This window comes from Castor canadensis, chromosome 13 (assembly GCF_047511655.1).
Source record: "Castor canadensis chromosome 13, mCasCan1.hap1v2, whole genome shotgun sequence".
Taxonomy (NCBI): Eukaryota; Metazoa; Chordata; class Mammalia; order Rodentia; family Castoridae; genus Castor; species Castor canadensis.
Window position 1 is genome coordinate 38,332,251 of NC_133398.1, and position 18,769 is coordinate 38,351,019.

The 18,769-nt window shown below is 45.4% G+C and overlaps 1 protein-coding gene across 3 annotated transcripts; it reads left to right on the plus strand.

The window, feature by feature from the left end:
- Window positions 1–982: 982 nt before the first annotated feature.
- On the plus strand, window positions 983–17,403 carry Vcp (valosin containing protein). Of its 3 annotated transcripts, none has more exons than XM_020162079.2 (17): window positions 983–1,293; window positions 5,701–5,812; window positions 5,990–6,162; window positions 7,318–7,460; window positions 7,971–8,101; window positions 8,746–8,877; window positions 10,304–10,406; window positions 10,938–11,071; window positions 11,150–11,285; window positions 11,626–11,738; window positions 12,395–12,559; window positions 12,649–12,771; window positions 13,039–13,251; window positions 13,435–13,743; window positions 14,016–14,171; window positions 16,460–16,614; window positions 16,766–17,403. In XM_020162079.2, exons 1-17 carry the CDS (start codon window positions 1,277–1,279, stop codon window positions 16,869–16,871), a joined length of 2,421 nt encoding a protein of 806 aa, XP_020017668.1. In that variant the 5' UTR covers window positions 983–1,276; the 3' UTR covers window positions 16,872–17,403. The 3 variants fall into 3 exon arrangements, with proteins under 3 accessions (XP_020017668.1, XP_073907644.1, XP_020017670.1); XM_074051543.1 differs by lacking the exon at window positions 983–1,293 and adding an exon at window positions 1,381–1,399; XM_020162081.2 differs by lacking the exon at window positions 983–1,293 and adding an exon at window positions 2,008–2,026.
- The last annotated feature ends 1,366 nt before the right edge of the window (window positions 17,404–18,769 follow it).

Sequence of the window (18,769 nt, forward strand, 5' to 3'; positions counted from 1 at the left end):
CTGTGATTGTCCTTTGCCCTCTCTGGACCTGAGAGCGAGCCCTCCTCCAGGTAATATTTATTACTTAATGTAAGGGTAGCATGTATCCCCCAAGCCCTAAGGAACTAAAACCTATGGGATTTGTTAGAAAAGAGTGCAATGAAGAGGGTAGCATGAATTAAGTGCTGGGCTCCTGGTCCAGAGCTAGAGTCCAAGTAGGGATCACTGGGGCCAATTTTTTTTCTCTCCCTCTTTCTGCCCTTCACTTCTTTCCTTTAGTCCTTATTTTTGTTTTTAGACAGGGCCTCTCTATGTAGCCCAGGCCGGCCTGGAACTGGTGATCCTCCTGTCTCAGCCTCCTCAGTACTGCTACTATAGGCATGAACCACCATGCTGGATGCTGAGTCAGTAGTGTTTTTTGTTTGTTTTGTTTTTGAGACAGGGTTTTCCTTTGTAGCCACGGCTGGCATCCAACTTGCGATCCTGCTGTCTCAGCGTCCCTACTGAGTGCTGGGATTACAGGCGTGCACCAGCTACGCCCAGCTCTTGAGCTAATGTTTTAAAGGAGAAAGAAGGGTTGGTGTGGTGATGACCTAAGAGGATTCCTCGGTTTAGGGAGGACTTGAGTGTATGGGTTATCACTATATAGGACTAGACTAAATGGAAGGGATCAATCCAGGTTCTTAAAGGAGGATGTAAGTTTGGGAGCCAATGAACTAGAGCCAAGTGGGAGAGTCTTCTTCCAAGGAATTAAAGACTCTCCTTTCACCGGTCGATCTACCCCTATTCCTTTTGCTGGTTGGTCGAGAATCCCAATCCGTCGAGGAAGCATATCGTTGTGGCCAATTGACGTGGCGTTACTAGGCTTGTTGCATCCCCGAGGCGGGAGCCAGGCCACAAACGAATTTTTTGATTGGCTGTGGTACGCGGGTTGCTGGGGAGAGGTGTGGAGGGGCGGGCACGAGTCCCCGGGGCAGGCGCTGATTGGTTGAGGTGTGAGCAGCTTTCCTTCCGATGATTCGGCTCTTCTCGGCTCAGTCTCAGCGAAGCGTTTGCAGCCGTCGTTTGGGTCGTCGTAGCCGCTGCCCCCTCGCGGATCAGGAGCCAGCGTCTCCTGCCTTCCCGCCCGTCCGCCGCCGCCGCTGGGAGGAAGCGAGATTGAGGCTACCTGTGAGTTTGTTGCTGCTGCTCGTCCCACGCTTGGGAGAGCCGAGTCCCGGCTAAGTCGGTCGCCTTGCCACTCTCGTAGCCGTTACCCGCGGGCCGCCACAGCCGCCGACCGGGAGAGGCGCGCGCCATGGCCTCTGGAGCCGAGTGAGTATGTGCGCGTGCCCGCCTGCCGGCTGCGGGGACGCGCTCCGCCGGATCCGCCGCGCTGTGTAGGCCCGGCCCGGCCTGGCTTAGAGGGCGCGTTTGAGAGGTTGAGACCGGGAAGGAGGGAGAGGGAAGGAGAGGAAGGGGCGAAGGAGGAGCTGAGGGCCGGGCTGTGCACCCGCGCGCCCCCTAGGTCGGCTTGCGTTGGGTCCGGGTCGGAGCTTGGACGAGATCGTGCTGTGTCATGCAGGCCCCGGTTGGCCTGATTGACTCCCTTGGAACGGCCTTCCCGGCTTAGCGAGGCCTGCGGGCCCCGAGCCCCGGGGTCCTTCGGCGCCCGTCCGCGAACCCGCCGACCATATGCCGAAGACCCTGGGTCCAGGGAGAGAACAGGCCGGGCGAGCCGAGGCCCCAATTGGGCCTGGTGGGCGTGGACTTGGGGCCGGCCACGTGAAGGCCTCCGGAGCCCTGAGACCCAGGCGGAGGCCGGCCGTGGGAAGGCCGGCGGCGCGGGGAAGCCCCGGCAGGCCCTCGTGGATTCGGGCGGCCTGGCCCGAGTAGCGAGCGGCCGTGGAGACTGCAGGACGGACCTGCTTCTCGCTCTAGCCCTTCCTCCCTCAGGCCTGTTGTAAATACGGGGAAGCTTCAGTTAGTTCTTCTTACGATATGACCTGGGGTAGCGCGAAAGGAATTTTTCTGCACTATTTAAGTCCTTCCGGCAGGCCCATTCTCAGTATGTATTTCGTGGTTTCTTGTGTTTCGGCTTTCGTTGCTTGCAGGTTAGAGTTGCCCTAACTCTTAAACACTCACACACCCCTTTCGTTGGGAAGTCCTCTGAGTCTTGGGACTTTGTGGCCCACCTCCATCTCATGAAAGCATCAGATAAAAACTTGGCAGCCTCAGCCCATTTTAGAAACTAGAGCTTAGATGTTTAAAAAAAAAAAAAAAGGCAAAAGAAAAAGAAACAAGCAAAAAACCCCTCGGGAAACTATGTAAATCATCTTCCTGATTTGAAGAGATTAGTTCTTTGGAGGTGTTTCAAGTTTCATCACGTAGGGGTGAAATAGTCCTCAATTGCTTAGTTAAAAGGACCACTTGTTAATAACTAAATATGTTCTTGCAGGTAATGTACAGTTTAAAAGACTGAAATGTAAAATTGAGAACCTGGTGTGGTGACTCATAACCTCCAATCTCAGCACTTGGGGACTGAGGCAGGAGGATTGCCAGTTCAGGGCAGCTTGGGTTACTGGGTGAGACCTTGTTTCTAAAAACCAAAAAAAAAGGTGGGGGGGTTTTGTGTGTGTGTGTGTGTGTGTCTGGGGATGTGGCTCAAGTGGTAGAGCACTTAACCTAGCAAGAATGGGTGGAGTCCAAACTCCAGTAGAGAGAGAGAGAGAGAGAGAGAGAGAGAGTGTGTGTGTGTGTGTGTGTGTGTCTGTGTGTGTCTGTGTCTGGGGATGTGGCTCAAGTGGTAGAGCACTTAACCTAGCAAGAATGGGTGGAGTCCAAACTCCAGTAATGTGTGTGTGTCCCCGCCCCAAAAGACAGACTGTTATAAAAATGCTGGGCTAGTGGCTCACGGCGTGTAATCCTGTCTACTTGGGAGACTGAGATCAGAGGAGCTGTGTTCAGGGCCAGCCTGGGCAAATAGTTTGCCAGCCCCCATCTCCTCAATAAACCGTACCAAAACAGCCTAGAGGTGTGTAGCTCAAGTGGTAGAGTACATACAAAACCCTGCAAATCCCAGTCCCAACAAGATAAAAATCTAAAGTTCTTGGAACTAGGCATCATAAGGAGTTTCTGGCTGCTAGGTTGTCTTGATAACTTACCTGAATTTCACCACCTCCAAGTCTCCTGTGGTCTGTTGGTGTGTTCTGGAAAGGACCTGAGTCATGGAGAATACAGTGGGAAATGTCCCCAAAGAACATCCAGAACTGCTGTTGCTGATGGTCAGGCTGAATTCACTCTTAAAGATGGTCACTTCTGATCTCTGTAGATAGATGGGGAATTTGAGGTCATTACCTTAAGCACAGGGCATGCTACTCATCTCTAGAGCCAGGGATAGGAGTGGTAGACAGATTGGAGGTTTTCCTGGAATTCAACTTTGAGATTAAAATACAAACTTGATAATTTGAAGTATCTGGCATTTTTCTATTGCTTTAGTCCTATAAGTCATACCGGAACTGGTGGAGTCTCAAGTGGTAGGGTTCCTACCTAGCAAGCATGAGGCCCTGAGTTCAAGCCCCAGTGCCACCAAAAAACCCAAAACTTTAAATTATACAGGAAGATGGGCAGCCCCTGTGGCAGGATATTTTGATGGGTTGGGAGGGAGGAGAAGTTGATGTGTTTACATATATTTTTGGCTGCTGTCCTGTTGACCATTTTAGAGTGTTGATAAACTAAGAGTCTACCTGCTCTGCAGCATTGTGCCCCAAGTGGGCACTTGGAACCAGGCGGGGAGGCAAGTTAGAAATGAGGAACCAGTTTAAAAGTGCTGATTAGGTCAAGTGGTAGAATGCCTAGCAATGTCTAGCAAGCTTGAAGCCCTGAGTTCAAACTCCAGTTCCACCAAAAAAAAAAAAGAAAAAGAATTGTAACAAATGAAGCTTCTTACAAGCTCCATTTTTTTTTTTAAAGGTGCTGGTTAAAGATTTTACCTATAAGTGAGAGTTAGCAGAAAGAAAACTTACCATGTTGTTAAATGAATGGAGTTTGCTTGATATTCTAGAGCAAAAGGCATCTTTTCTCTTGCAAATTATGAATGTATTTTCAATGGTAATACTATTTTGTCTTTTTTTTTTTTTTGCTGTGCTGAGGTTTGAATTCAGGGCCTTATACTTGCTGGGCAGGCCCTCTACCACTTGAGCTACTTTACCAGCTGTATTTTGTTTGGCTTTGTTAAACAGCTCCTAGAATAGTGCCTGGTGCATAGCAGACACTCGTTAATTAATTTGTTGAAGAAACAGTTATTTTTTTTCTTTACTTTCTCCATTGTTTGGTCTCCCTGTGGTGTGTGTGATATTGGGGAATGAACTCAGGGCCTCCCACTAGCTAGGAACTCTACCACTTGAGTCACTGTGTCAGCCTCCATGTTTTCCTGAACCTTAGTAAAGGAGTAGCTCTTCAAAGGGAGGGCCCACTGAGTCTAATAAGTAAAGGCTAGAGATGAGCTAGTTAAGAAATTGGTTTTACTGTCCAGTAAATGACCCTAGCTTCTAGGAAATAATGGCAGGTTAGTTTAAATTCAGGCAATTTTTATTTGGGTAAGAAGGATTTGAATTTTCCCCATATTTCATTGACTCTTTGAACCAACTTAATGGAGTAGTGGGCTTTTTTTTCTTTTTAGTGGAACTGAGATTTGACTTTGTGCTGGCAAAGCAGGTACTTTACCCTTGAGCCACACCTCTAGTCCATTTTGGTTATTTTGGAGACTGGGGGTGGGGGGGTCTTGTGAACTATTTGCCCAGGTTGGCCTGGAACTGTGATCTTTGCAATCTCAGCCTCCCAAGCAACTAGAATTATAGGTGTGGCTGAGTAGTGGGCTTTTGCAGAAGTTATTTCAAGTGGAGCTCTTTTTAAGCTTGAGCCTCTATGAAGGTTCTACATCTATTAGTTTTTTTCTGAATACGATGGGTTTTATGCTTGCATTTCTTGTACTAAAGAATGCTTTTGAAATTCAACAGGTTTATCTTGTGAGGAAGGTAGTGTTACTCTGCTTCATTGTACCTATGTTTACTCAGTGAATTTGGGGGTCTCCTTGAACCCAAAGGGAAGTGGTCTGGTTTACTTTATTTCCCTTAGGAGGTTAGCTGTAAGAAAGCTTGGTCTTTCCTCTGAAATGCTAATTATAATGAACATTAGTTTCATGTGAAAGGCATTGTGTTGAGTATTTACATTCATTCTTTTTTCACTTAAAACAATAAATCTTTGAGATTGGTACTATTTATAAACTTTTGAGATAGGTACTGTTATAGTCTGCATTTTACAGGTGAGGACATCAGAGTCCAGAGAGGTTAACTGACTTGCCCAAGATCACAATTAAGCATTGACATGGTTGGGATTCAGAACTAATAGGTCTGTCTGCAGAGCTGTTCTATAAATTAAGACTAAATTCATTTCTTGGTTTTTTATTATTCTTAGGCCATAGTTTCCTGACTTTGGTACAGGGTTACTTGGGGTCTGGCAGCCGGGACAAGAATACTTTACTAAGAGCTACTAGAACAGGGAATGTGACATATGCTGGATGTTACTCTGAGTGACCTTAGCTAGATTTCTTTCATCTGAGCGCTTTGGTGTAGGAGTAGCTTCATCTACCCATTCTTTCTTTCCTAAGTATGAGTTTTAGGGACTGGTGGGGCCCCTGCAGCCAGAGAATCTATTGGACCTAACTTGATTTCCTTCTTATAGTTCAAAAGGTGATGACTTATCAACAGCCATTCTCAAACAGAAGAACCGTCCCAATCGGTTAATTGTTGATGAAGCCATCAATGAGGACAACAGTGTGGTGTCCCTGTCCCAGGTAAGTTGGGTCCAGAGTCTTGTTTTTCCTTTTTGCACTTACTTGAGGGATTTCCTCAGGTTTCTTTTCTTGCAGTGATTGCAGATAGAGTGGGATTTACTGAGAATTCCAACCTCCAGGGCCGTTGCTTACTCCCTTCTGCCCAATGACCCAAAAGCCTTAACCTTTTTTCTTTAGCCCAAGATGGACGAACTGCAGTTGTTCCGAGGTGACACAGTGTTGCTGAAAGGAAAGAAGAGACGGGAAGCTGTGTGCATTGTGCTTTCCGATGACACATGTTCTGATGAGAAGATTCGAATGAATAGAGTTGTTCGGAATAACCTCCGCGTACGCCTAGGGGATGTTATCAGGTGCGTTTGGGGGGTTTTTGGCCCCTCAGGAATGGGAGACTGAGACAACGTGTGTTAGAAGCACCATCCCTCTGCATTACAACTGGAACAAAATCTTTGGCAGCTGCAAATATGGGAAGATCCATGCTTCAGGATTGTCTTTAGGTGACTAGGTTCTGCTTTCCTAGATCCATGTCTGCATGGCCCTTGGTACAAGTTGATATTTCTTTGACTTTCTGATGCATTTATTTTTTTCCTACCAGAGGCATAACCGGTCATACTTATACCCTGGTTTAGGATGCCATTTGAGGGTGTTTGTCTGCCATATAACTTCCGTACTACCCTCACTAAACTGTGTTTAATCAATATCTTGTGAGGGGCAGTATGACTATTAAAAAGAGAGCTTCTGGGATTAGAGATGTGACTGAAGCAGTACAGCACTTGCCTAACAAGAATGAAACCTTGAGTTCAAATCTCAGTATCGCCAGAAAGAAAAATGGACTTATAGCAGTTCTTTTAAGGGTCTAAGTTAACCTAGAAGAGAAGCACAGTTGGAGCCAGACCCAGGATTGCTCCAATGTGAGTGATTTTTGCTATGGGCAAGAGACTTCCAATAACCAGTCATCTGGCCTGGCTTCTAATTCTTTTTTCGTGGAATCTTCAGTTTCATACACTTTTTTCCTAGGGATACTTAGTCAGTTTCTCAATGTGTTCTGACCATGTGGCTGAGATTCTTTTTCCATTTTTATTTCTCCAACCCTGACACAGTTGGACTAAGACCTCCCCTTACAAGGGGTACTATTGGGTTACCAATTTTAGCCAGAAGGATAATTCTTGGCCATAGCTCATTGAAGATCCCAGTGGTAGAGCTGTGTATGTCTTCTTTGTGGGGCTTCCAAGTATTCTTAATCTCATCACTGATGAGGAGTGGGCTGCCCTAGCAGCCTCTTTTAGTGGCTTATTCTGTTACCTCATCTTGAGTGTGACCTGTCTTAGTTCTGTGTGGCTGTTTCTTTGCCTTCACTCCCACCCTCTTCTCCTTCCTCTCTTCACCTAAAGCCATCCCTGCCTTTTCTCTTTCGCTTGCCATCAGCTGTCTGTGCCAGGCCCTTTCGGACACCCAGTGCTTAGGACTGCAGTGTGGTTGGTAATGTGGAGTCTGCTTGTCATCCTCAGCATCCAGCCGTGCCCTGATGTGAAGTACGGCAAACGTATCCATGTGCTACCCATCGATGACACGGTAGAAGGCATCACTGGCAATCTCTTTGAGGTATACCTTAAGCCATACTTCCTGGAAGCTTATCGACCCATCCGAAAAGGTGAGAGATGATTCTAGGAACTGAGCTTAAAGAATGGTTGTAGGTATATGCTTGGGAGTAAACCTGAGACTCATTCCATCTCATTTTCATGTGTATCTATGCACATAAATGTTTGTGTGTGTTCCTTCACTCCCTTCCTCCCTGCTCCAGGAGAATAAGCTTCCTCAGGTATCTCTGAAGGAGAAGGTAGTTCTTTTTTGCTGCGTCACAGTTGAAAGTGCATAGCTCTATCATTGGTGGTTGTAGTAAAAGCTTGGGCTACCTCTATCCTGATACTGAAGCTTTATGGGGTTGGAGCACATCAGGTTCTGCTTACTGCACTCTTGAGTGGCAAAGGGATGCTATACAGAGTAGCCTTTTACTATTGCTTGGTGTTTGCCAAGTCAGTGGGGCAGGGGAGACTAGGCAATACCTAATGATCTTGGCATTGCAGATCCTGGGGTTGCCTGGAATTTCACTTGGTCTTATACCTGACACCTCTAATTGCACTTTTACTGTTTATTTTCATAGGAGACATTTTCCTTGTCCGGGGTGGGATGCGTGCTGTGGAGTTCAAAGTAGTGGAGACAGATCCTAGCCCTTATTGCATTGTTGCTCCAGACACAGTGATCCACTGTGAAGGGGAGCCTATCAAACGGGAGGTGAGTTTCTCCTTGATTGTAGTACCAATTTCATTATTACTCAGTGTAGCATTCATGTGGTAACTATAAAACTGGGTGCTTTTTGGAACTAAGCAGGGTAGAAGTGGGAACCTCCTATTTCTGGGCCTAGTGTTTCTTGGAAAAACCCAGTAACAGGAATTTTAGATTGAACCCGAAAGATACAAGTGATTGGGGTAATTTCATTTCTTTCTTCCTTTTTTTTTTCTTTCTGTTTTGTTTTTAGTTTTTGAGACAGGGTCTTCCTGTGTAGCCCAGGCTGGCCTTGAACTTCATATCTTCATGCCTTAGCCTTTCAAGTGTTGTGGTTTCTGGTGTGGACTGCCTTGCCCAGCTACTTGGGGTAATTTCTGAAGTAAAACTGATGATGGCATCCAGACCTCTTTCCATTCCAGGGTTTCCAGCTTAAGGTTTTAAGAAGCTCTTCCCAGTAAGACAAAGGACTGTATAAGAGGGAAGGACTGTGCTAGGATTCTATGCCTTGGGATTTTTATAGTGGTTTTTTGAGGCAGGATCTCTTTAAAGGAGAATCTTATGCAGTAGATTTTTCCAGACCAGATAGTGATTTAGGGAAATTCAGCTTTTGCTGATGTAGTATTCCTGCCTTTTCTGTTTTCCATATTCAGGATGAGGAAGAATCCCTGAATGAAGTAGGCTATGATGACATTGGTGGCTGCAGGAAGCAGCTAGCTCAGATAAAGGAAATGGTGGAGCTGCCCCTGAGACATCCTGCGCTCTTTAAGGCCATTGGTGTGAAGGTAAGCATTTCGGGCTCTGTGGAATTGAGTCTAGGGTGATAATAATATTAAGGACTACTCAGTGTCTAGTGTTACTACTGTTTTCATAATGGCTTACATTAGAGGGGCAAATAATCTTGGGGTCACAGTGGTAAGAGTCCTGAGTCTTAAAAACATTTGAGAACTGGTGCGCTATCTAGATTGTAGCTTCCTGACCTTTTCTGTATCATAAGATGAAATTACTACTTTTCCTGGTCAGCATCATACAAATAATTTTATCTTCTATGGGCAGTTTCAATGTTCTGCTTGTGGATGAGTCTATAGAAAAGACAGCTTTTAAAAAGGAAAACTTGCCATTCCAATGTGATATAGTAAGTCCTGGAAGGTTATGATTATAGGAGTAACTGTATCTCTAACAATGAAGGGAATAGATCTTGCTTTCTTAAATGAATTAGCTAATCCTTGGGCCATAGGCTGTCTAAAATTGAGCCCTTAGCATAATGACTTCTTTTTCCTAGTCTAGAATCATCAGACTCCCTCCCTCTTAGAATTTCTTAAGGTGGTTTTCGTGTTAGTCTCCTGTGCATCATTTTTTCCTATTGGAATCAGGAGTGAGCGTGATAAACTATCATTTGCTGCCAAGGCTGTTTTTTGAGATAGGGTATTAGTAGGTAATTCAGGTTAGCCTTGAATTCAAGATCCTCCTGCCTCAGACTCTGAGTACTGAGATTGCAGGCATGTGCAAGGACTCATTCTTTGCTTTGTTTTGGCAGTAGTTTGAACTCAGGGCTTTACATTTGATAGGCACGTGCTCTACTGTTTGAGCCATGCATCCAGCATTTTTTGTTCTGGTTATTTTGGAGATAGGGTCTTGCTTTTTGCCCAGGCCAGCCTGAACAGCAATTCTCCTATTTTAAGCTGCCTGCTGTTACTGGGATGATAGGCATGCACCACCATGCCCACCTTTTTTTGGTTGAGGTTGAGTCTGACAAACTTTTCTGCCTAGGCTGGCTGAGAACCTCTGTCTTCCTTATTGAAGCCTCTCAAGTAGCTGGAATGTGAGGTGCATGCCACCGCACCCAGCTATTGGTTGAGACAGAGTCTCATGAACTTTTTCCCCAGGCTGGCCTTGAACCTTCATCCTCCAGACCTCAGCCTCCCAAATAATTAGGATTGTAGTGTGAGCCACTGGTGCCCAGCTAAGAGCTTGCTCATTCTTAATGGTATCATGGTTGAGCCCTGGTTCTCATCCTTTCCAGAGCCCTTGTGAAGCTATTTTATGATGGGTGGGGTTTGGAGAAGGTAGGAATCTGAACCTAACCTAATCACACTTGGTCTTTCAGGGGATTGGGAATGTTACTGGGGTTTGAACTCAGAGCCTTGTGTTTCCTCTACCACTTGAGCCACACACCTAACCCTCCTAACTATACTCTGTGTTGGTCTTTAGCCTCCTCGGGGAATCTTGCTCTATGGACCTCCCGGGACAGGGAAGACACTGATTGCCCGAGCTGTGGCAAATGAGACTGGAGCCTTTTTCTTCCTGATCAATGGTAAGACACTTGGTTCATCTTTTGTCTGGCTTGACCCAGTTCTGAGCTTGGCAGCTCATGGACACACCCATTTGCACTCTTGCCCTTGTGTACAGTTTAGCATCTTCTGAGATACCTTATAGTCAGATTAGCAATGAAGGGGAGATACAGTAGTGCTCCCTGCCCTTTCTCTTCCTTGAGAAAGACTGTGGACAAGCTAAAAGCATTTAGGGGAGCAAGCTGGAATGGAAAATCTGAGAATATTTTGTTGGTGGAGGTCCAATTGGTATGCTGCTTCCTACTCTGACCAGTGGTTCCAAAGTATCTGCTGTCATCTTCACAGTTTCAGCTCTGCTAAGAGAAAAGTATATTGAGACCGTTGGCTTTTAGCCTGGCCTGGTGGCTTTTGTGGACTAGCAGGTGGTAGAGGCTATGAGAGGCAGAGGTTCCACTTCCTTCCCATGGCTTATCTCTGGGCTGAACAAACAACCAGTTTCTTTTGGGATGGGAAAGAAGTAGTTTTGTCATTATCTCTATTCTTCATCCTTTCAGGTCCTGAGATCATGAGCAAGTTGGCTGGTGAATCTGAGAGCAACCTTCGTAAAGCCTTTGAAGAAGCTGAAAAGAATGCTCCTGCTATCATCTTTATTGATGAACTTGATGCCATTGCTCCCAAAAGAGAGAAGGTAGGAGCTAAACCAGGGGGATGGTGGAGGGTTGAAAGGTCCCTATTTAGCTGCTGACCAGAAATCCTTTCCTGACAGACTCATGGAGAGGTGGAGCGGCGTATTGTATCGCAATTGTTGACCCTTATGGATGGCCTAAAGCAGAGAGCACATGTAATAGTTATGGCAGCAACCAACAGACCCAATAGCATTGATCCAGCTCTACGGCGATTTGGTAAGGACCCCACATTTCCTTCAGTCTTTTTCTTGCTCATAGAGAGATTTTAATCCTACTGGGTTTTAATTTCCTTAATCCCATCTCTGTTCTTTATCTAATTTAACTAATCCTGTAACTGTCTTGGAGGTTTTTGCAACAGTTGGGTTCAGGATTTCCCTTTCCCTTCTCCTGTGTGCTACGTAGAATGACTAACCGTTATGGTTTGTCTGAAATTGAGAGGGTTTCCCAGGTCATTTAGCAGAGTCCTGGGGCAAAATGGTTGGTCACTTTAGGCCTGCCCCTTCTTCCATCTGGATCAAAAATAAGCCCTATATTATGTTCATACACTGTCTCACAGGTCGCTTTGACAGGGAGGTAGATATTGGAATCCCTGATGCTACAGGACGCTTGGAAATTCTTCAGATCCATACCAAGAACATGAAACTGGCAGATGATGTGGACCTGGAACAGGTAGAGTCGTGATGAGAGCTGACCAGAAATTAAGATATGTCTTTCTAGGAACTAGACAGTGAACTGGAACTGGCTAAGGATATAAGCTTAAGATGAGAGGATAATTCCAGCACTTGAGACAATGAGGCAGGAGTATCTTGGGTTCAAGGCCAGCCTACGTTACATACTAAGACCCTGTCTCTGAGAATGAAACCAAACAACAGAATGAGAGGGAGATTGGTTTTAAGTTTTGGGCAGGGGAGAAAGGAAGTGATCTGAGATTGATTCCAGGAAATTGTCATATTTTTCAGTTGATACTGTGTTAGAATAAACCTGAATTACTAGGGCAGCTTTATTTTAAGCTCCTAACTTCAGGCTTGAGTACTTAAACCTCAGCCAGTACGAGGGTGAGAGGTGAGGGGTGGTAGGAGGGACCAGTCTCCATCTCCAGGTGGCCATCCTTTGCCCTGTTCCCTGACCCAGTGGCTGCAGGAGAAAGTCCAAGCTTTGGTGTTCCAGGCCCCCTCCACGGAGGTGGTTTCTGTTGTGTGTGTTCAAAGACGTAGGAGGATCCAGAGATAGAAGTCAGGGGAATGGACAGGAATTCTGTTGTCTCTGAGCTTCCTAAGGCAGCTGGGTCTTAGAGACAGTTTAGTCAGTAGATCTTCTCTCTGCAGGTAGCGAATGAAACTCATGGGCATGTAGGTGCTGACTTGGCAGCCTTGTGCTCGGAGGCTGCTCTGCAGGCCATCCGCAAGAAGATGGATCTCATTGACCTAGAGGACGAGACCATTGATGCTGAGGTCATGAACTCCCTGGCGGTGACTATGGATGACTTCCGAGTAAGGACCACATCACCAACTTAGGTACACATGAACATTCTGACTACCTCCCACAGTAAGTCTCATTAAGTTGTTTTCTCCCTTTGTAGTGGGCTTTGAGTCAGAGCAACCCATCAGCATTGCGGGAAACCGTGGTGGAGGTGCCTCAAGTAACCTGGGAAGACATTGGGGGCCTGGAGGATGTCAAACGTGAGCTTCAGGAGCTGGTCCAGGTAGGGTAACTTGGTCTAGTTTGAGTACAGCTTTAGTATGTTATTGATCAGGGTGGTCTTGGTGTCAGCACATTTGCTATAACAGTTGTGACAGCACAACTCAGAAGTCTTTTATTCTCCAGCTTGAGACTCTAAAGAGCCTGCTTCTAGAGAGCCTGGGTCTTAGACCATAGGATGTACCAAGAAGCAGAGGATGGGATGCTTCTTAGTTTTGGTTTATTTCAAAATATGGAGAAAGCCTTAAATCCTCTTTCCTTTTCCTCCTAGTATCCTGTGGAGCACCCAGACAAATTCCTCAAGTTTGGCATGACACCTTCCAAGGGAGTTCTTTTCTATGGACCTCCTGGCTGTGGGAAAACTTTGTTGGCTAAAGCTATTGCTAATGAATGCCAAGCCAACTTCATCTCCATCAAGGGTCCTGAGCTGCTCACTATGTGGTTTGGGGAGTCTGAGGCCAATGTCAGGGAAATCTTTGACAAGGTGAGCTATAAAAAGCTGGACTTTCACATGTTTGTGTAGTATGGAGGCTATTTTTCTAGAAGAGTCAAAATCATCTTACTGCTGACAGCTCACCTGGGGCATTGAAGGTTACTTCATTTTCTTTTTGAGGGCTGAGTGATCCATTTGTGAAAGGGTTTGAGTAAATAAATCTGTCTTCCACAGGCACGCCAAGCTGCTCCCTGTGTGCTGTTTTTTGATGAGCTAGATTCGATTGCAAAGGCTCGTGGTGGTAATATTGGAGATGGTGGTGGGGCTGCTGACCGAGTCATCAACCAGATCTTGACAGAAATGGACGGCATGTCCACAAAAAAGAATGTGTTTATCATTGGCGCTACCAACCGGCCTGACATCATCGATCCTGCCATCCTAAGACCTGGCCGCCTTGATCAGCTCATCTATATCCCACTTCCAGATGAGAAATCTCGGGTTGCCATCCTTAAGGCCAATCTACGCAAGTCCCCAGTTGCTAAGGCAGGTGCAGGGTCATAGGCCACAGGGACTTTTCTATAAAGCTGGTGTGGAATGCTCTTTGGTTTCTGGACAAGATCCCATTGAGCATTTTGGGGACTGGACTAAAGGGAAGGTGGAAAATTGGGGATATTAGGATAATCTGGGATCAGCAGTAATAGGGAGTATCAGAAGACGAGGCAAATTGGAGTTGGGAGAGCTTGGGTAGCCCAAACATCATTGTTTTCCAGAGGAGGAAAGGCTAAAGGCTAAGGTAAATCTGTGGCTTCTTTCAGGATGTGGATTTGGAGTTCCTGGCTAAGATGACTAATGGCTTCTCTGGAGCTGACCTGACAGAGATTTGCCAACGTGCTTGTAAACTGGCTATTCGTGAATCCATCGAGAGTGAGATTAGGCGAGAACGGGAGAGACAGACAAACCCATCAGCCATGGTGAGTCTGAACCCTTTCCCCAGATGAACCAATTGTGGGGATCAAGAAACATTCTCTACCCTGCTCTAGAGTTGAGAGTGGAAGGTATTGGAAAGATGATCTGACTGAGAAGAGGTTGAATAGGGAATCAAAGAGAAAGAATACTGAGGTGAACCCATTTAGTCTGGAATAAAGCTGAGAAGAGATGGGCAGACTATATTATGTGCTTAGTTAAACTTGGCTCCTTGAGGGAAATCAAAGTATGATTGTGCAGCAAACACCAGGACAGGGATTTTGTTGTTTTTGTTCTTAGATGGTGCTGTGGTTTGAACTTAGGGGTTTGCACTTACTGAGCAGGCACTCTTAACCATTTGACTCCCTCCTTTGGCCTTTGTTTTGGTTTTTTTGAGATAAGAGTTTTGCAATGTCGCTCAGGCTGGCTTTGAACTTGTAGCAGTTTTTTTGTTTGTTTGTTTTGTTTTTTCTTGGTAGGACTGGGGTTTGAACTCAGGGCTTTGCACTTGCAAAGCAGGTACTCTACTACTTGAGCCACACTTCCAGTCTTGGCTTTGAACTTGTGATCCTCCTGTCTCAACTACCCAAGTGTTGGGATTATAGATGTGTACCACCATACATAGCTGAAACACGGCTTTAAACCAAGATCTGTAGGTCTACCCCTGGCAGTGGGGAAAGGGGTCTGTGCACCTTCCATAATGAAATAAAAGAGAGAGAGAGAGAGAGAGAGTGAGTGAGTGAGTGTGTGTGTGTGTATGTGTGTATAAACTCTATGAAGGTTTTCTGGTTTCATATTTGGGACTTAGTGAATAAAGAAGTGAGAAAATGGCTTTCTTTACCTTTTAGAAGGGGTCTGTGAAATTCCTTCGTACTCCAATAACATTTTAAAAACTATTCATACTAATACTATGAAGCAGTCTTATAAATTACAGCATTTAGGATGGTCTGTCAATGGAAGAGATACAATTTGACCTGAACTGTGAAGATTGAAGTAGGATTTTGATAAAGGAATAAGTAGCCTAAAAAACTTCCTCTAGTAGTAGGATTGCAGGAATTGGAAAAGCCTGGGTGAATGAGGTGTGTAAATGAGGGCCATGTTTGGTGGCCTATAATTAGGATGAGGGTTCAAGGTGAGCTGTGGGGTTGGGGGAATGAAGATCCTACCTGGAAAATAACTAAGAAAGCAAAAGAGGGCTGGGAGTATGGAGCCTGACAAGCAAGCACAAGGCCCTGAGTTCAAACCCCAGTACCACCTAAAAGGGGTGGATAATGTACATACCTGTAATGTCAGCACTTGGGAAGCTGAGGCAGAATGATCACAAGTTTGAGGCCAGCCTGGGCTACATACAAGACCCTATCTCCAGAAAAAAAACAGCGGATCAGAGGTGTGGGCCAAGTGGGGATTATAGGTGTGTACCACCATGCACAGCTGCAACACAGTTTTAAACCAAGATCTGTAGGTCTACCCCTGGCAGTGGGAAATGAGCACTTGCCCACCAGAAAAAGAAAAAATAATAATATAAAAATTGCCATAAGAGCCTCCCACCTGTGATCCTCACTGCTCAGGAGGCAGAAATCAGGAGGATCATGGTTTGAAGCTAGCTCAGGCAAATAGTTCATGAGACCCTATCTAGAAAAACCCCATCATAAGAAAAGGCTGGCAGAGTGGCTTAAGCAGTAGGAGTGCCCCAGCAAGCGTGAGCCCCTGAACTCAAAATCCCAGTGCCATCCCCCACCTCCCCCAAAAAAATCTGCCATAAGAAAAAAATATTTCTAAAAATAATCAAAATAGCAAAAGCATAAAAAAAAAGTGTGTATATGTTAGTAGAAGCAAGACCACCAGTTAGGGTATAAGTAATGAGCACTGAGTGCTATTGACATTGTCTTTTAAATTTTAGGCTTGTTGAGGTATAATATTCATACAATGGTGTACCTTTCTAAGATATTAGTTGCCTTGCTTTTGATAGACATTTACTACCACCATAGTTGAGATATAGCCATTTCTAATATCCCAAAAAATTCCTGAGGCCACTTTTAGTCAGCATCTTCTCCCTTTCCTAAGCCACAGCAACCACTGATGTGAATTCTTTTCCTAAAGTTTTCCCTTTTTCAGGATGCATTAACACGTTTCTAAGTATAGAGCAACTCAATTTTAGAAAGTTTGGCCTGCCAACTTAACTCAGGTTGGGTTGGAGACCAATTAGCTACTACGATAATGGAGGGTGGGGAGGCCAGGGAAAGAGTCCAGACTGGACCTTAATTAGCTATATGGTCTGTGCTTACCAACTTTATAGGAAGTAGAAGAGGATGACCCAGTGCCAGAGATCCGCAGAGATCACTTTGAGGAAGCCATGCGCTTTGCCCGCCGTTCTGTCAGTGACAATGACATTCGGAAGTATGAAATGTTTGCCCAGACCCTTCAGCAGAGTCGAGGCTTTGGCAGCTTCAGGTAATTTTGTTGGGGGCAGTGGGTAGTTCCTGAATTGCCTGGGGGAACTATACAAACAAGGGGTGGGAGACCTAAGGAGGCTAGAGGAGTAGTTGTGAAAATCCTACAGGCTCTATCCTAACCTTTTTTGGCTCTGTTCTTATATACACAGATTCCCTTCAGGGAACCAGGGTGGAGCTGGCCCTAGTCAGGGCAGTGGAGGTGGCACAGGTGGCAGTGTGTACACAGAAGACAATGATGATGACCTGTATGGCTAAGTGATGTTGGCCAGCATGCAGCGAGCTGGCCTGGCTGGACCTTGTTCCCTGGGGGTGGGGGCGCTTGCCCAGGAGGGACCAGGGGTGCGCCCACGGCCTGCTTCATTCCCCAGTCAGACTCTGGACAGGGGGTTTCTGTTGCAAAAAATTCAAAACAAAAACGATAAAATAAAAGTGATTTGCATTTGGGAGGTGGAGAGTGAATTACCAACAGGGATTTTGGCCTTGGGCCTACACCATTTCTGTTGTAGTTTGGGGCAGTGCAAGCGACCTGTATGGTGTGAACCAAGGCTCTACCACCACCCCCACAGTAAAGCATCTGCACTTCACTCAATGCTGCCCGAGCCTTCCCTTACCCCTAGCCAACCTGGGTAGGTGGGTAAGGGGCCACAGTTGCTGGGTGTTTATATAGAGTGTAGGTTGATTTTATTTTACATGCTTTTGAGTTATTGTTGGAAAACTAATCACAAGCAGTTTCTAAACCAAAAAATGACATGTTGTAAAAGGACAATAAACGTTGGGTCAAAATGGAGCCTGAGTCCTGGCCACTATGCCTGCTTTTTTTCCTGGGAAGGGCCTTGGGCTACCCTCATTGCCAAGGCACTAAGGTACTAAGAGTGAAATTTTGCACTACTGATTAACATTGGTATGACGTCTGCTGCCTTACTGTGTGTCTGCAGTATCACCAGAGGACTGTAGTAGACGGGAAGCAGGGTGGGGGAAGCAACCTGGTGGAGCCGCATTTGTGGAGAATGTGTCACTCTCTTGACCTGCATTTGATGTACCTAGTCTAGGTCTTCAGAGCCCCCTTATCCTGACCAAGGACTAGATAGGGATACCCTCTAATTCTAAAGAAAGGTACATTCTTAGGCCTCGTGCATTCTAAGGAAATCTTCTACCACTGAGCTGTACCCCCAGCCCTGTTTGCATTGTTTTGTCCAAACGGTTGTAGAGTATCCTTTTCATTCAGCAGGTGTTCTAAAGCAATTGCTTAGTGTTTCTGGGGTTAGTACCATGATACACAAAGAATGGTGCAATGTAGTCGTCAGTCCACTAAGAATTTATATTGGTCATCCTTGGACCTACACACTAAGTGAGAAAGATGAATCTCTGTTCTGTTTCTATATAGATAAATAATCTACAAAACAGGATATGATGTTTCATTGGACTGGGGCATCTTTGGAACTTACGTGCTGTGAAATATATATTTTTATACTGTGTTACTTAAATTGATTATCCCTTGTTTCCATGACAATTTCTCTACCAGATTGCTTTTGGTCCTCCTTTGATCTTCTCACTATTTAGGTGTTCCTGATTGCATAGCCTTTAGTCCTATTTCCACTCTTGAGTTTTGCAACTCTCATCCTTGTGGATCGGCAACCTAACCTTAGGGCCAAAGAAGACAAGGGTATTTGGGAAAGACTTTTAGTACCTCTCTATCAAGCTATAGGAGCATGACAGAAGGCAAGTGTCATTTTCTCCAAGACATGTAGAGATACAGGTTGGTAAGTATTAGAAATTTACATTGGAATGATTGATTTGCTTTCACTTGTCACACACTGTAGGAAGAAGATTTGTAATCTAGGGACCTGCTTCTAGTTTTAGCACTTGTATGTACTGCAGTGTAGTTTGGGTTAAGGTGTTTATTAGCTCTTTTATGGCCTCAAGGTTTTTTGGCAGTACTGGGATTTGAACTCAGGGCTCTGTGCTTGCTAAGCAGGTGCTGTACCACTTGAGCCACAACTTCTACCCTGTAAATTTGTAGGAGAGTTTTTAATCTTATTCTTTGGTGGTACTTTGTATTTAATCCAGGGTTTCATACATGCTAGGCAAGCACTGTACCACATGAGCCATGCCCCAAACCTCGTTTCTTAATCCGATAAAATAATTGAAAATGC